Source organism: Vitis vinifera, chromosome 16, assembly GCF_030704535.1.
Source record: "Vitis vinifera cultivar Pinot Noir 40024 chromosome 16, ASM3070453v1".
Lineage (NCBI taxonomy): Eukaryota > Viridiplantae > Streptophyta > Magnoliopsida > Vitales > Vitaceae > Vitis > Vitis vinifera.
Genome location: NC_081820.1, coordinates 27,474,398 through 27,485,000, shown reverse-complemented (window position 1 = coordinate 27,485,000; position 10,603 = coordinate 27,474,398). Strand labels below are relative to the sequence as shown.

Below are 10,603 nucleotides of genomic sequence, written 5' to 3'. Positions count from 1 at the left end.
CATGAATAAATCCACTCTATGTAAAATAACAGAAATGAATGGAAATTCTTCATGAAGCCTATTCTATATAAATATTATAGGTATTTGGTGAACAATTCTTTACTTTCATGAAAATATGCGCATGAACTGTGCATTCTACGTCTAGTTTTGGGATTTAGATGCCAGTAATCCTTTACAGAAATTTAAATTTTCTGATTGAATTTCATAATTGTTCTTCATTAAGAACAAAGTTTATCTCAAAACTGGGTTCCAGAAAATATGAAACATTTTTGTTTTGATCATCAGCAAGACTGATTTTCTGTTGGGGCCACAAATCTTGAATCGTGTCTGTATTATGAGATTTTGATTGGAAATGAACTATGCTAATCATTGGAGATTGGTGATCCTGATTTGTTATGTTCTCAGGTTGCTGACTATAATGTAGCAGCTGCCCAGCAGGGCATCGTTTACATTGATGAAGTTGACAAAATCACAAAGAAGGTTTCCCTATTGCTAGTTGATGGTTGACAATAGTTTATTTGGTTTCGTTTTTTAATTGTCTTATTTTCTTCTGCATTCCTTTTATACTTCTGCCTTTTGCTCATAGGCTGAGAGCCTCAATCTTAGCAGAGATGTATCAGGGGAGGGTGTCCAACAGGCTTTACTAAAAATGCTGGAAGGAACAGTAAGTACACCTTTTACATGCTAGAAACTTGGTTATTTACAGAAACCTCTCACTCCGGTGGGTAATGTGTACCCGAAGCATTCTGAGCTTGATGCAAAGGGGAACTCTTTTTTTTTTTCTTTTTTTTTATCTGTATTCAGCAAGCTGATTCACACTGGCTGGGAAAACTCTGGGTGATGTGCATTGTCTTAGTTTTATCTGAAGAACCACCCAAATAATAAGAAAACTTGGTTTATGGGGTAGCTCAATCTGCAAAACGAAATAATTAAAATTGATGAGTTACTGTGTTATATGTTTCTTTTAAAAAGGAAAAACTCTTCTTTAACATTTTGTTGCTTTCATATTTCTTGTATTGAAGCATTAGAAAGTACCGCTGACTCAACCCCACAATATTTGAATCAATCTACTAGTTCTGAAAACTGAGTGGAAACACTTACTATGTAAAATTGCAAAAAGATTCACTTGGGTGAACATTGAATGGTTACTTTTATGTCTAATCTTTGTATCCCCTTCTGACTTAGGTTGTGAACGTCCCAGAAAAGGGAGCTCGAAAGCACCCCAGAGGTGACAACATTCAGGTATTTATGTGCTGTGGTTTAGAATGCAAAGTCGCAAACTTGTGGCTGTTCAAAGGAATATATTTTAACAATTCATGCACATGGATATTATTGTGTTTGCCATTATAAATACTTGCTCAAATACATACATGCACACACACATGCTTGTATATACTACCTTAAGGGATGGCGGTGGCCCATACTTAAATTAGTTTAGCCTAATTGAAATCACTTCATAAAGAGTTTGTAGGGTCACTTAGCTAATTTCACATTTTCTAAAAATAATAATAATAATAAAAAAAAAAAAACTTTTGCTCATTTTTCTGGGATGATTGATAAGCTAAGGATCTGTTTGGAAATATTAATTTAAAGTAGTTTTTGGTTCTTTAGTACAGATTGACAATTTTTTTATTGAAACCAGTTTTTTGAGAATTTGTTCTAAACAATTTTGTGGGATTTTCAGGGAGTTTTTCATAGAGTATTCTGAGAAACAATAAACAATTAAAAGTATGGAGAATTCAATGGGAACTTTCGTATTGTATGTAATTACATGGTATCTGTATAAAGAATAAGCCAAGAAAACTGTTTTTCATATTTAAGTTCCCAAAATAGAATTTTGTTCATGAAAATAATTGAGGACTATTTTTAAGAACTATTTTCAATAACTGTTTTTTGATAATTATTTTCAAAACTGTTGCCAAATAGGCCTTAGCACATCTTCTTTTGTTTTGTGGCCTGCATTTCTCTCCTCTATTTTTGTGGTTTACTTAGCTTGAAAGCCAAGAATTTTTTTATTATCTGCATTAAAGTAGAAAGTCACAATTGGAATCCTGTCTGAAGTACTTCTTGGGAAAGCATAGTCCCCAAGTTTAATGGTTTTAGAGGCATCAAATACTGCAATAATTTGATTATCAGGCAATGACTTACATCAATATCTCAATTTTAAGGGTTTGAGAAATGGGATACATACACACACACACACACACACACATTCATGCACACAGATACATAAGGTCAATCATTACACACAAGCATAAGAGATAGGAATTGTTGGTTTTTTCTCCTTATTTTTTATTTTCATTGCTAATTCACTCAATATCAATGATCGAAGGAAAAGAAAACATGCATTTTTTTTTTCCTTCTTACAACTTTTTAGTTATTGTAACTCACATCTTACTTGGTTGGCATCCCCTTGGAATCCTCATGCTTTGAATGAATTTGCATTTGTCCCATTTTTTTCATTTTGATATCCTTTTAGAAGCCCAACTGGGCCATGGGCTCTACAAAAATGGAATTTATCCCTCTCTTAGACCCAAAGACCAAAATTCTAATGATATTAAGATTCAATTCCAGTTCTTGGTAAAAAACCATCTGGAGACTGTTCCAGCTTCACTAGCTAGCACTTTCAATTTACTTGTGTTGCTCTCTCTTTAAGATCAGTTTTTTGTTGTTTATTCCTTTTCACAGATTGACACAAAGGACATTCTCTTCATATGTGGGGGTGCCTTCATTGATCTAGAGAAAACAATCTCTGAAAGGTGGTATCATTATGAAAATTACAAATCTTTTTCCCTCTTAATGGTATCCATGCGGAGTTTTTCTGCAACTTGAAGTGTTCTACATCCATTTCAGACGCCAAGATTCTTCTATTGGGTTTGGTGCACCAGTACGTGCAAACATGAGAACTGGTGGTCCGACAGATGCTGCTGTGGCATCATCATTATTGGAGACTGTAAGTGCACATCGACTTCAACTGACAAGTAACAGTTCATAGCCCTCTTTGTAGAACACCCTAATTTCTTTCTTCCCCCTGAAGCCCATTAGACATTCACACCCTATATGAACTCTTAACATGTTTTGCAGGTTGAAAGCAGTGATCTTATTTCATACGGTTTAATACCTGAATTTGTTGGGCGATTTCCAATCCTTGTTAGTTTGTCTGCTCTCACTGAGAACCAACTTGTTGAGGTAATATGATTTAATATGAATTGTTTTGATCATGTGTCTTCTAAAGGAAATTCTGGCAGATATGTCTAAACTTTCAAATACTTCTACCCCTTGTCCCCCATGGAGGGATCTTTGGTGGGAAAAAAATATCTAGTTGATGGAATTAGCCTGCTGGTCCTCCTCCTGCAAATGCCACCATTCTAAACTTATTCTGTGTTTCTTGGTGGCTTTCAATTGTCTCTGATAACTCAACATCTTGTCCAACTTAGTAATAATGATTTATTTTGTAGGTCCTAACAGAACCGAAAAATGCTCTGGGGAAGCAGTACAAGAAGATGTTCCAAATGAATGGAGTAAGTTTCTTTTCTCAAACTATATCTTTATCCTTAGGAATCCATTTTTTAATTTTGTTCCCAGATACTTAGTGGGCTTGTATTATCCGTCCATGCAACTATCCTTAATCCATACTGATTTTGCTATTCTCATTCTCTCAGGTCAAGCTGCATTTCACAAAAAATGCTCTGAGATTAATTTCTAGAAAGGCAATGTCCAAAAACACGGGTGCTCGAGGCTTAAGGTCCATATTAGAGAATATTTTGATGAATGCGATGTATGAGGTATGTGACTTTTTCTTATTTGATATAAAGCTGGAACCCTACAAGCTTTTGCCTGTATGAATCAACTGAGTGGCTGATGATACATATGCTTCAAGAAGCATTTTAACCAGCACTAGTCACGTCCTTTTTCCTCCTTGAATGGTCCAAAATTTACTTATTGCTGCATGTGAGGCCACAAAAATGGATGAAATATTGCAATTTCCATAGTAACACGATGAATCCTATTTCTATTGCAGATCCCAGATGTGAGAACAGGAAATGATATCATTGATGCTGTAGTTGTTGATGATGAGGCTGTTGGCTCTGATGGACACGGATTTGGAGCCAAAATACTTTACGGAAAGGGTGCACTGGACTGCTATCTTTCACAACACAAATTAAAGGAGACAGAAACACCCATGGAGGGCTCTTCTGATGGTGAAGCCGAGGCAGAGGCAGAAATTCCTTCCATTGTCGCCAGCATGTAAACCTCATGGTGGAGATCAATTCCTGTTCTCATACTTGTACATAATAAGTTTAAGCAGAAAACCATAATTTTTGAACGATTTAATTGGCAACCATGCTACAATTCTTGAAAGCTTTCAGTGTATCATTCAATTGTGCAGCAACCCATGTACCCTTTTTCCACAATTTAGTGATGCAGATTGTTAATTTGATCAACAGAATCGAGTGCCTTAAGATGGATTCCCAAATGTTCATAAAAACTTATATCTCAAAACCCCCATGAATCATCAGCTAAAAATTGAGTGATGGGGATTGATGAACACCAGAGAAAATGAACCCATCTCTTGTTTTGCTCCTCTGATTTGTTTTCCCCACACCGACAGGGAGGCATTTATCTCAATTGTATTGAAGCGCTATGGGTGATGTGGGTATACCCTTTTATCTTACATTACTTAAATAAATATTTGGGAGGCTCGAAGTCGACACCTCTAGTTTATCCTGGGGTTTACCAGCCTTGGAGGGGGAGGGGGGCTTTTGTTGTTTTTTCAGCAAATGCGAATGTTGGGGGGCTTTTAAGGTTTGGCAGGGCATCAACATCATGAGATTATGGAAGCAACCACCAAGAGCAGAAGCATATGTAAAAATTATCCTTGTGAAGGTGGAGAAGTGTTGGGAATATGTTGGAGTGTCCAATCATGGGCAAGGGGAAGGAAGGGCCAAAGGGCAAAGGGCAGAGGCACATGTGGAGAGGGGGGGAAGTGAAAGGCTTTCCAAAAGCAATTATATAGCCCATGTGACATCATTCTCCTCCCTCTATAGAATTTGTTGACACACAATGTGGCATCATCCATGCCCTTTTGTGTGTAAACACATTGAGCTACAACCATGTCTAGGAAAATAAAATAAAATGTTAAATGGTTATGCCAGTTTTATTTACTAAAAATGTTCAATTTGAAGCTCTAGATTGGATGGTGTGAGAATGGGTCAGTCTTGTGCATGCTAAAAGAGGCTTTCATGAGAAGTAAAATTATCCAACTCTTAGTGAAGAACCCATTTCTACATTATATGATTAATGTTAAACAATAATAATATCTTCATAATCTAATGTATTTTGCTTCAATTCCGATTCAACCTATTAAACCTTCTTTCAACCAAATTAAAGCAATAAACTTTTAGAAGAAAAAAAATAATCCACTTAAATCTGTATTTTGATGTGTAAAATTTCTTTAGCTTCGTATGATGAGCGTTCTACTGTTGAATTAATCACTAGGATTGTAATTTTTTCCAAAAAAAAAAAAGTAGTAATTGAAAATTTTTCCTATGTTTGGCATTTTCTAAAAATTGAAAAACAGTCAAAAATTACATAGCCGTTGGATCTCGGTCCCACTCAAGACATTAAGGGTGTCGTTAACACTCTCTCTCTCTCTTCCGCGCTTCTCTGAAGAGAGAGAGAGGGAGAAAGTTATAGAAAAGAGAAGAAAAAGAAACGAAGGGAAAAAGAAAACAAAAACAGATAGAGAGAAGAAGGAAGAAAAGAACCTCCTTTTGAGGGGCTGTTTGGTTCTCCGGAATCCATCCACCCTCTCTCTCCATCTTCCTCTATCTATCTCATTTTCTCATTTTCTCTCTCCTGAAAGAAAACGCGAGAAACCGACTGAAAAATTGCAGAGAGAGAAGAAGATATTGAAAATTGTGGGAATTTTATTTTATTCTTTTTAATTTCTAGAGGGGTTCTGGGCGTGTGTTAATGGACTTGGATAATATCGAGTGTGTATCGTCATCGGATGGCATGGAAGAGGAGGAGATCCACCACCTTCATCACCATCATCACAATCTCAATCACAATCATGTGGTTCATCAGTTCTCGTCGAAGCCTCTTCAAAACGGCGTCGTTCCTCCGGCGACTGCTCCGGCGACCAGCGTTCATGAATTGCTTGAGTGCCCCGTGTGCACCAATTCCATGTACCCACCAATCCACCAGGTGAGTGTGTATATGTGCGCATTTCTTCTCCTCTTTAGGTGGTTTCTTGGATTGGTTATTGTCTATTTGATTGGTAGGAAAGTATGGGAAAAAGGGAAATTTTGGAGTTTTGGGCATTGTTTGGGAAGCAAGAAAATTGAAATCTCCCATCAATAGAGAATTTGATACGTTCGTCATTCTCCGTTTGGTTGATGAGAATTGTGGGAGAAGGAACAAAAAATATTGGAATTTGGGGTATTAGGTTTTTCAATGTTTTGAAATCTCCACTCAATTGAGAACTTGGGCATTTCATTTTCTAGGGCGACAAAATGATAATCCTGTGTAATACCATTGCAATCAATCAATCAATCAACAAGGGAAATTGATTTGGGGTTTTTGGGGTTGATGGATTATTTTTTGGTATGTTTTTTTTGTTGAGTTTGATGTGTTTTTACAAGTGGGTTTTGGATGAAATGATTTCTTCAAATGGATTTGAAGGTTTATTTTGGTATATGGATGGAATGGCACTTGGGTTTTTTGTGGATTGCTTGTTTTGATATTGGAGCTGATTCGAATTGGTTGTCAATTTGAAGTGACTACTTTCATGATGGGGAGAACCCTTTAAACTCCTATATTGTAATGCGTTAAGAAGAATTATGTTGAATTGTCTCTAGAAGAAACTCCATGATAGTATGATACCAAAACTTATCATAAACAATTCTGCTGGTCTTCTTGCCTTGATTGTATCAAATAACATCACAGTGGATAATCTTGAAAGCACTTTGCCCCATCCATCCAGAGCTTCAGAAACAAAGGATATTGTTACACACAAGACTGATCTTTAATCCATTCTTTAAGAATTATACGTTCTCCTGTTAGGCTATTGCTCCCATAATTTTAATTCAAACATCTTTAATTTTCCTATTGTTATCTGCAGCTTTATGAAGTTTAGAGAGAGATGCTAGTGCATTTTTTTATTATCATTTATAGTATGAAATTAAAACAGTTTATGAGTATCATATGCTTGACAAGTTATGTTGGAGTATGTGAATATTCTTATAATTAGACTTGTTGGCATATTTTAACACCATCTCTATCTGGGATTCTCTCTATTGATTATCTGAAATCTTAAGGTTTTTGACAGTTATTTATAGTTGGAAGACTGATTCCTCTAGTTTCTGCTAAAACTAGAAGATAACTGGAAGTTCTTATCTAGTTTTATGAGGTTTTGAACCATCTTATAAATTAATTGTAACTATTTCACTATTTCTGCTTATTACGAATAGACTAGTGTTCCAAGCGGCTCTTCAATAGTGTACTCCCATGTTCTCTGGTCTCTCTTACTTACTGGTAGATCACATAATAACTTGTTTCCTTTGTGATTGTTATATTTTGCTATACCTTGCATTGGATTTGTCGGGTGGAACTGTTGAATGGTTGTTCTTCCTTTTGATTGCTTCCTTTGCATTGTCAACGTATTCCAGCTAGATGTTTTTTCTTCCATGGAAAGATGATTAATCATTGTTCCATGTGTTCTTAAAACATTTTTTTTTTCTTTTGCCATGTATGCTTATCACAACCTAGAGTCTCACCAAAAGAATAAATCATCATGAAGAGCCATAATAGGTAAGACACCTGTTTTTAGCTATTTAAGAAATTCAAGTGACTCACACCTTTTCACTTTCTTTTGATTTCTGTGGCATCTTCTCCTCAACATTTTGTTTTCTCCTCTATTTGTTTGGTCCTTGCCTTGTCCCTTCACATCAAATAAGATGTTTGATTGCAAAGTCTGGTCTCTACTGCCTGGTATGGTTCAGAAACAGATCAAAAATGCGTTTTTCCTCGACTCTCTTTTTAATTGTTTATATTTGCTTTTAAGGCATAAAAATTGAGCCGTGGTTTTTAACAAGTTGACTTCTTTGCAGTGCCACAACGGACACACCCTGTGCTCTACCTGTAAAACAAGGGTTCACAATAGGTGCCCTACTTGTAGACAGGAGCTTGGAGATATTAGGTGCTTAGCACTGGAGAAGGTGGCTGAATCTCTTGAATTGCCTTGCAAGTATTACTCCTTGGGCTGCCCGGAGATATTTCCTTATTACAGCAAACTCAAGCATGAGGCAGTATGCAACTTCAGACCATACAATTGCCCATATGCTGGATCCGAGTGCTCTGTTGTTGGGGACATTCCTTTCTTAGTTTCCCATCTCAGGGATGATCACAAGGTGGACATGCACACTGGATGTACATTTAACCATCGATATGTAAAATCCAATCCCCGTGAAGTAGAAAATGCTACCTGGATGCTAACAGTAAGTGCAGTATCACTTTTTAAAATTTTCAATTTGGATTTGTTTTCTCTCCAAGTATAGAAATTAGAAATTATATAACTTGCCTTGGTACACTTGACCTTCCATAATGGGTGTGTTTTGGAGCACAAATTACTAGCTGGTGTGTCTGATGGATGTGTCATTTTCTAAGGGAACATTTCAAACCATGTGGAAATAAAACCATTCTAGGTTTGTTTTCCATGGTGTCGGAATGAATATCTAGTCCTACTTGGGAATTGAAATTGCTAATGTCATTGTGGCCAAAAAGGAATGAAATTTGGTTTCCGTGTGGCTACACTTCATCCTAGTGATCCTACTGAACATACTTTTTGAGTATGATCCAGTGCAGCACATATTCAGGATCGCATGCATTTGGTCACCAGATCTATCTGATAGCAAGTAGTTACACCGAAGATGTTGCTGGATCATCCAGTGGACCATTGAAAATTCAAGCAATTCAACCTGTTGCTATCATCTTAATTAATTTTCATTAGTGGCTTGTGCATCAATCTCTAACTGCTGCTACACACCCTTATTTTACTGGCTTCCCTACTTGTTTCTTCAGGTCTTCCATTGTTTTGGTCAATATTTTTGCCTTCACTTCGAAGCCTTTCAACTCGGCATGTCCCCTGTATATATGGCATTCCTTCGTTTCATGGGTGATGAGAATGAAGCACGGAACTATGGTTACAGCCTGGAGGTTGGTGCAAATGGAAGGAAACTCATATGGGAGGGTACTCCAAGGAGCATCCGGGATAGCCATAGAAAGGTCAGGGACAGCCATGATGGTCTCATTATCCAAAGAAACATGGCACTTTTCTTCTCCGGTGGGGACAGAAAGGAGCTGAAGCTGAGAGTTACAGGAAGGATATGGAAGGAACAGCAGAATCAAGATGCTGGTGTGTGCATACCCAACCTCTGTAGCTAACACAGGTGATTTTGATGGCATTTTTCATTTGTTGTGTGTTTTGAGGTCCTGCCCCCTTACCCTTGTGTGTTGTACCTGTGCCAACTTTTTCCGGTATGTTTTAATGGATGAAAGTGTTGGGAACACTCAAAATTATATATAGACAATGGAGGATTTAGCTTCTATAAATTGTAAAATAAGCAGCTTTTCTTCCTTGCCATAGCCTTTTGCTCCGGAACTATACTATAAAACTATACTATAGTTACCCTGGGTACTGCTATTTGCCATTGATGTGCTTGGTCTTTTACTTTACCTGATATAAACTGAAGATCAGTTCAAAGGCACCCACAGAATAAAAAATCATCATCTCTCTGAAGTCTTGGCAGCCCACCAGTAATTTAGACTAATAGGAAAAGTCCAAGAGAGACCTAAATCCAGTTGTAAAAGTTGGCAGCTGTAGGATTTGGAAATCATAATGTGGAAAGCTTGCGGACAGCCAGATGGATTGCTTCACGCTGCAGAATGATCCCATTCCACTGCTATGTTGTACCCACCTTGATATAAAGAACAACTTTGGTGGGAAGAGTTTTGAATCCCTTTTTTTTTCTTTTATTAATGTCAAGTTGGCTTCTCTTCTTAATTAGCTGAAGAATTGGACAGCCTGACACTAAACTGGGGAAAACCCAGCGTCAGCAAGCAACTAAAATCTTAATTCATATGTTGAAATTTCTGAAAGTGCAGTCTAATCGCAGATAAAAATCAATGAATGAACAGATGCAAACAATGTTCTTACATAGCAGAAATAAAGCAACCATGATAACCAAGGAGAATAGTGGAAAGGGAAGTGACTAAACTACATGGGAATGAGTTAACATGAGAGTTAGTCTAGGGTTCTCCTACTAAGTTTTGATATTTACAAAACAAGGTTAATGTACTAATGGTTCAAGTCAAGTTGAATTTTTTAAGTTTAATTGTAAATTTTAAAGAAAACTCAAGCAACTATGGAAGAAGATTAATTTTGTGAAGACTTGGGACCTTGAAGACCTTAAGTGACCTAGGATACATAGTAAGATGGTATTTGTAGGTGCACTTAAAATCTAAACTATTTTTCATGCACTTAAAGGTTTAGTTTTCATCCTTAAGCTTAAAAGGATTTTTTTTATTAAAGAATTGGATG

The 10,603-nt window shown here is 36.8% G+C and overlaps 2 protein-coding genes across 2 annotated transcripts in view; both read left to right on the top strand.

The window, feature by feature from the left end:
• Positions 1–4,450, top strand: part of LOC100264001 (CLP protease regulatory subunit CLPX1, mitochondrial) — a 7,635-nt gene extending 3,185 nt beyond the window's left edge. Inside the window, exons 6-14 of the mRNA XM_059733797.1 lie at positions 406–480; positions 587–664; positions 1,186–1,242; positions 2,689–2,759; positions 2,854–2,953; positions 3,085–3,189; positions 3,459–3,521; positions 3,663–3,785; positions 4,022–4,450. Of these exons, the coding sequence (XP_059589780.1) occupies positions 406–480; positions 587–664; positions 1,186–1,242; positions 2,689–2,759; positions 2,854–2,953; positions 3,085–3,189; positions 3,459–3,521; positions 3,663–3,785; positions 4,022–4,252 (903 nt within the window). The 3' untranslated portion in view covers positions 4,253–4,450. The remainder of the gene's footprint in view (positions 1–405; positions 481–586; positions 665–1,185; positions 1,243–2,688; positions 2,760–2,853; positions 2,954–3,084; positions 3,190–3,458; positions 3,522–3,662; positions 3,786–4,021) is intronic.
• A 1,151-nt stretch (positions 4,451–5,601) lies between these two features.
• Positions 5,602–9,639, top strand: LOC100252009 (E3 ubiquitin-protein ligase SINAT5). Its single transcript, XM_002277676.5, has 3 exons — positions 5,602–6,210; positions 8,115–8,501; positions 9,085–9,639. The coding sequence occupies exons 1-3, from the start codon at positions 5,977–5,979 to the stop codon at positions 9,445–9,447; spliced, it is 984 nt and encodes a 327-aa protein (XP_002277712.1). The 5' UTR covers positions 5,602–5,976; the 3' UTR covers positions 9,448–9,639.
• Positions 9,640–10,603: the final 964 nt, after the last annotated feature.

What these genes read in the sequence shown, in the direction of transcription:
- LOC100252009 (XM_002277676.5), top strand. Translation starts at nt 5,977, where the DNA reads ATGGACTTGGATAATATCGAGTGTGTATCGTCATCGGATGGCATGGAA. An exon ending in TGTACCCACCAATCCACCAG is followed by an intron (nt 6,211 to 8,114) that starts GTGAGTGTGTAT and finishes ACTTCTTTGCAG; the next exon opens with TGCCACAACGGACACACCCT. An exon ending in ATGCTACCTGGATGCTAACA is followed by an intron (nt 8,502 to 9,084) that starts GTAAGTGCAGTA and finishes TTGTTTCTTCAG; the next exon opens with GTCTTCCATTGTTTTGGTCA.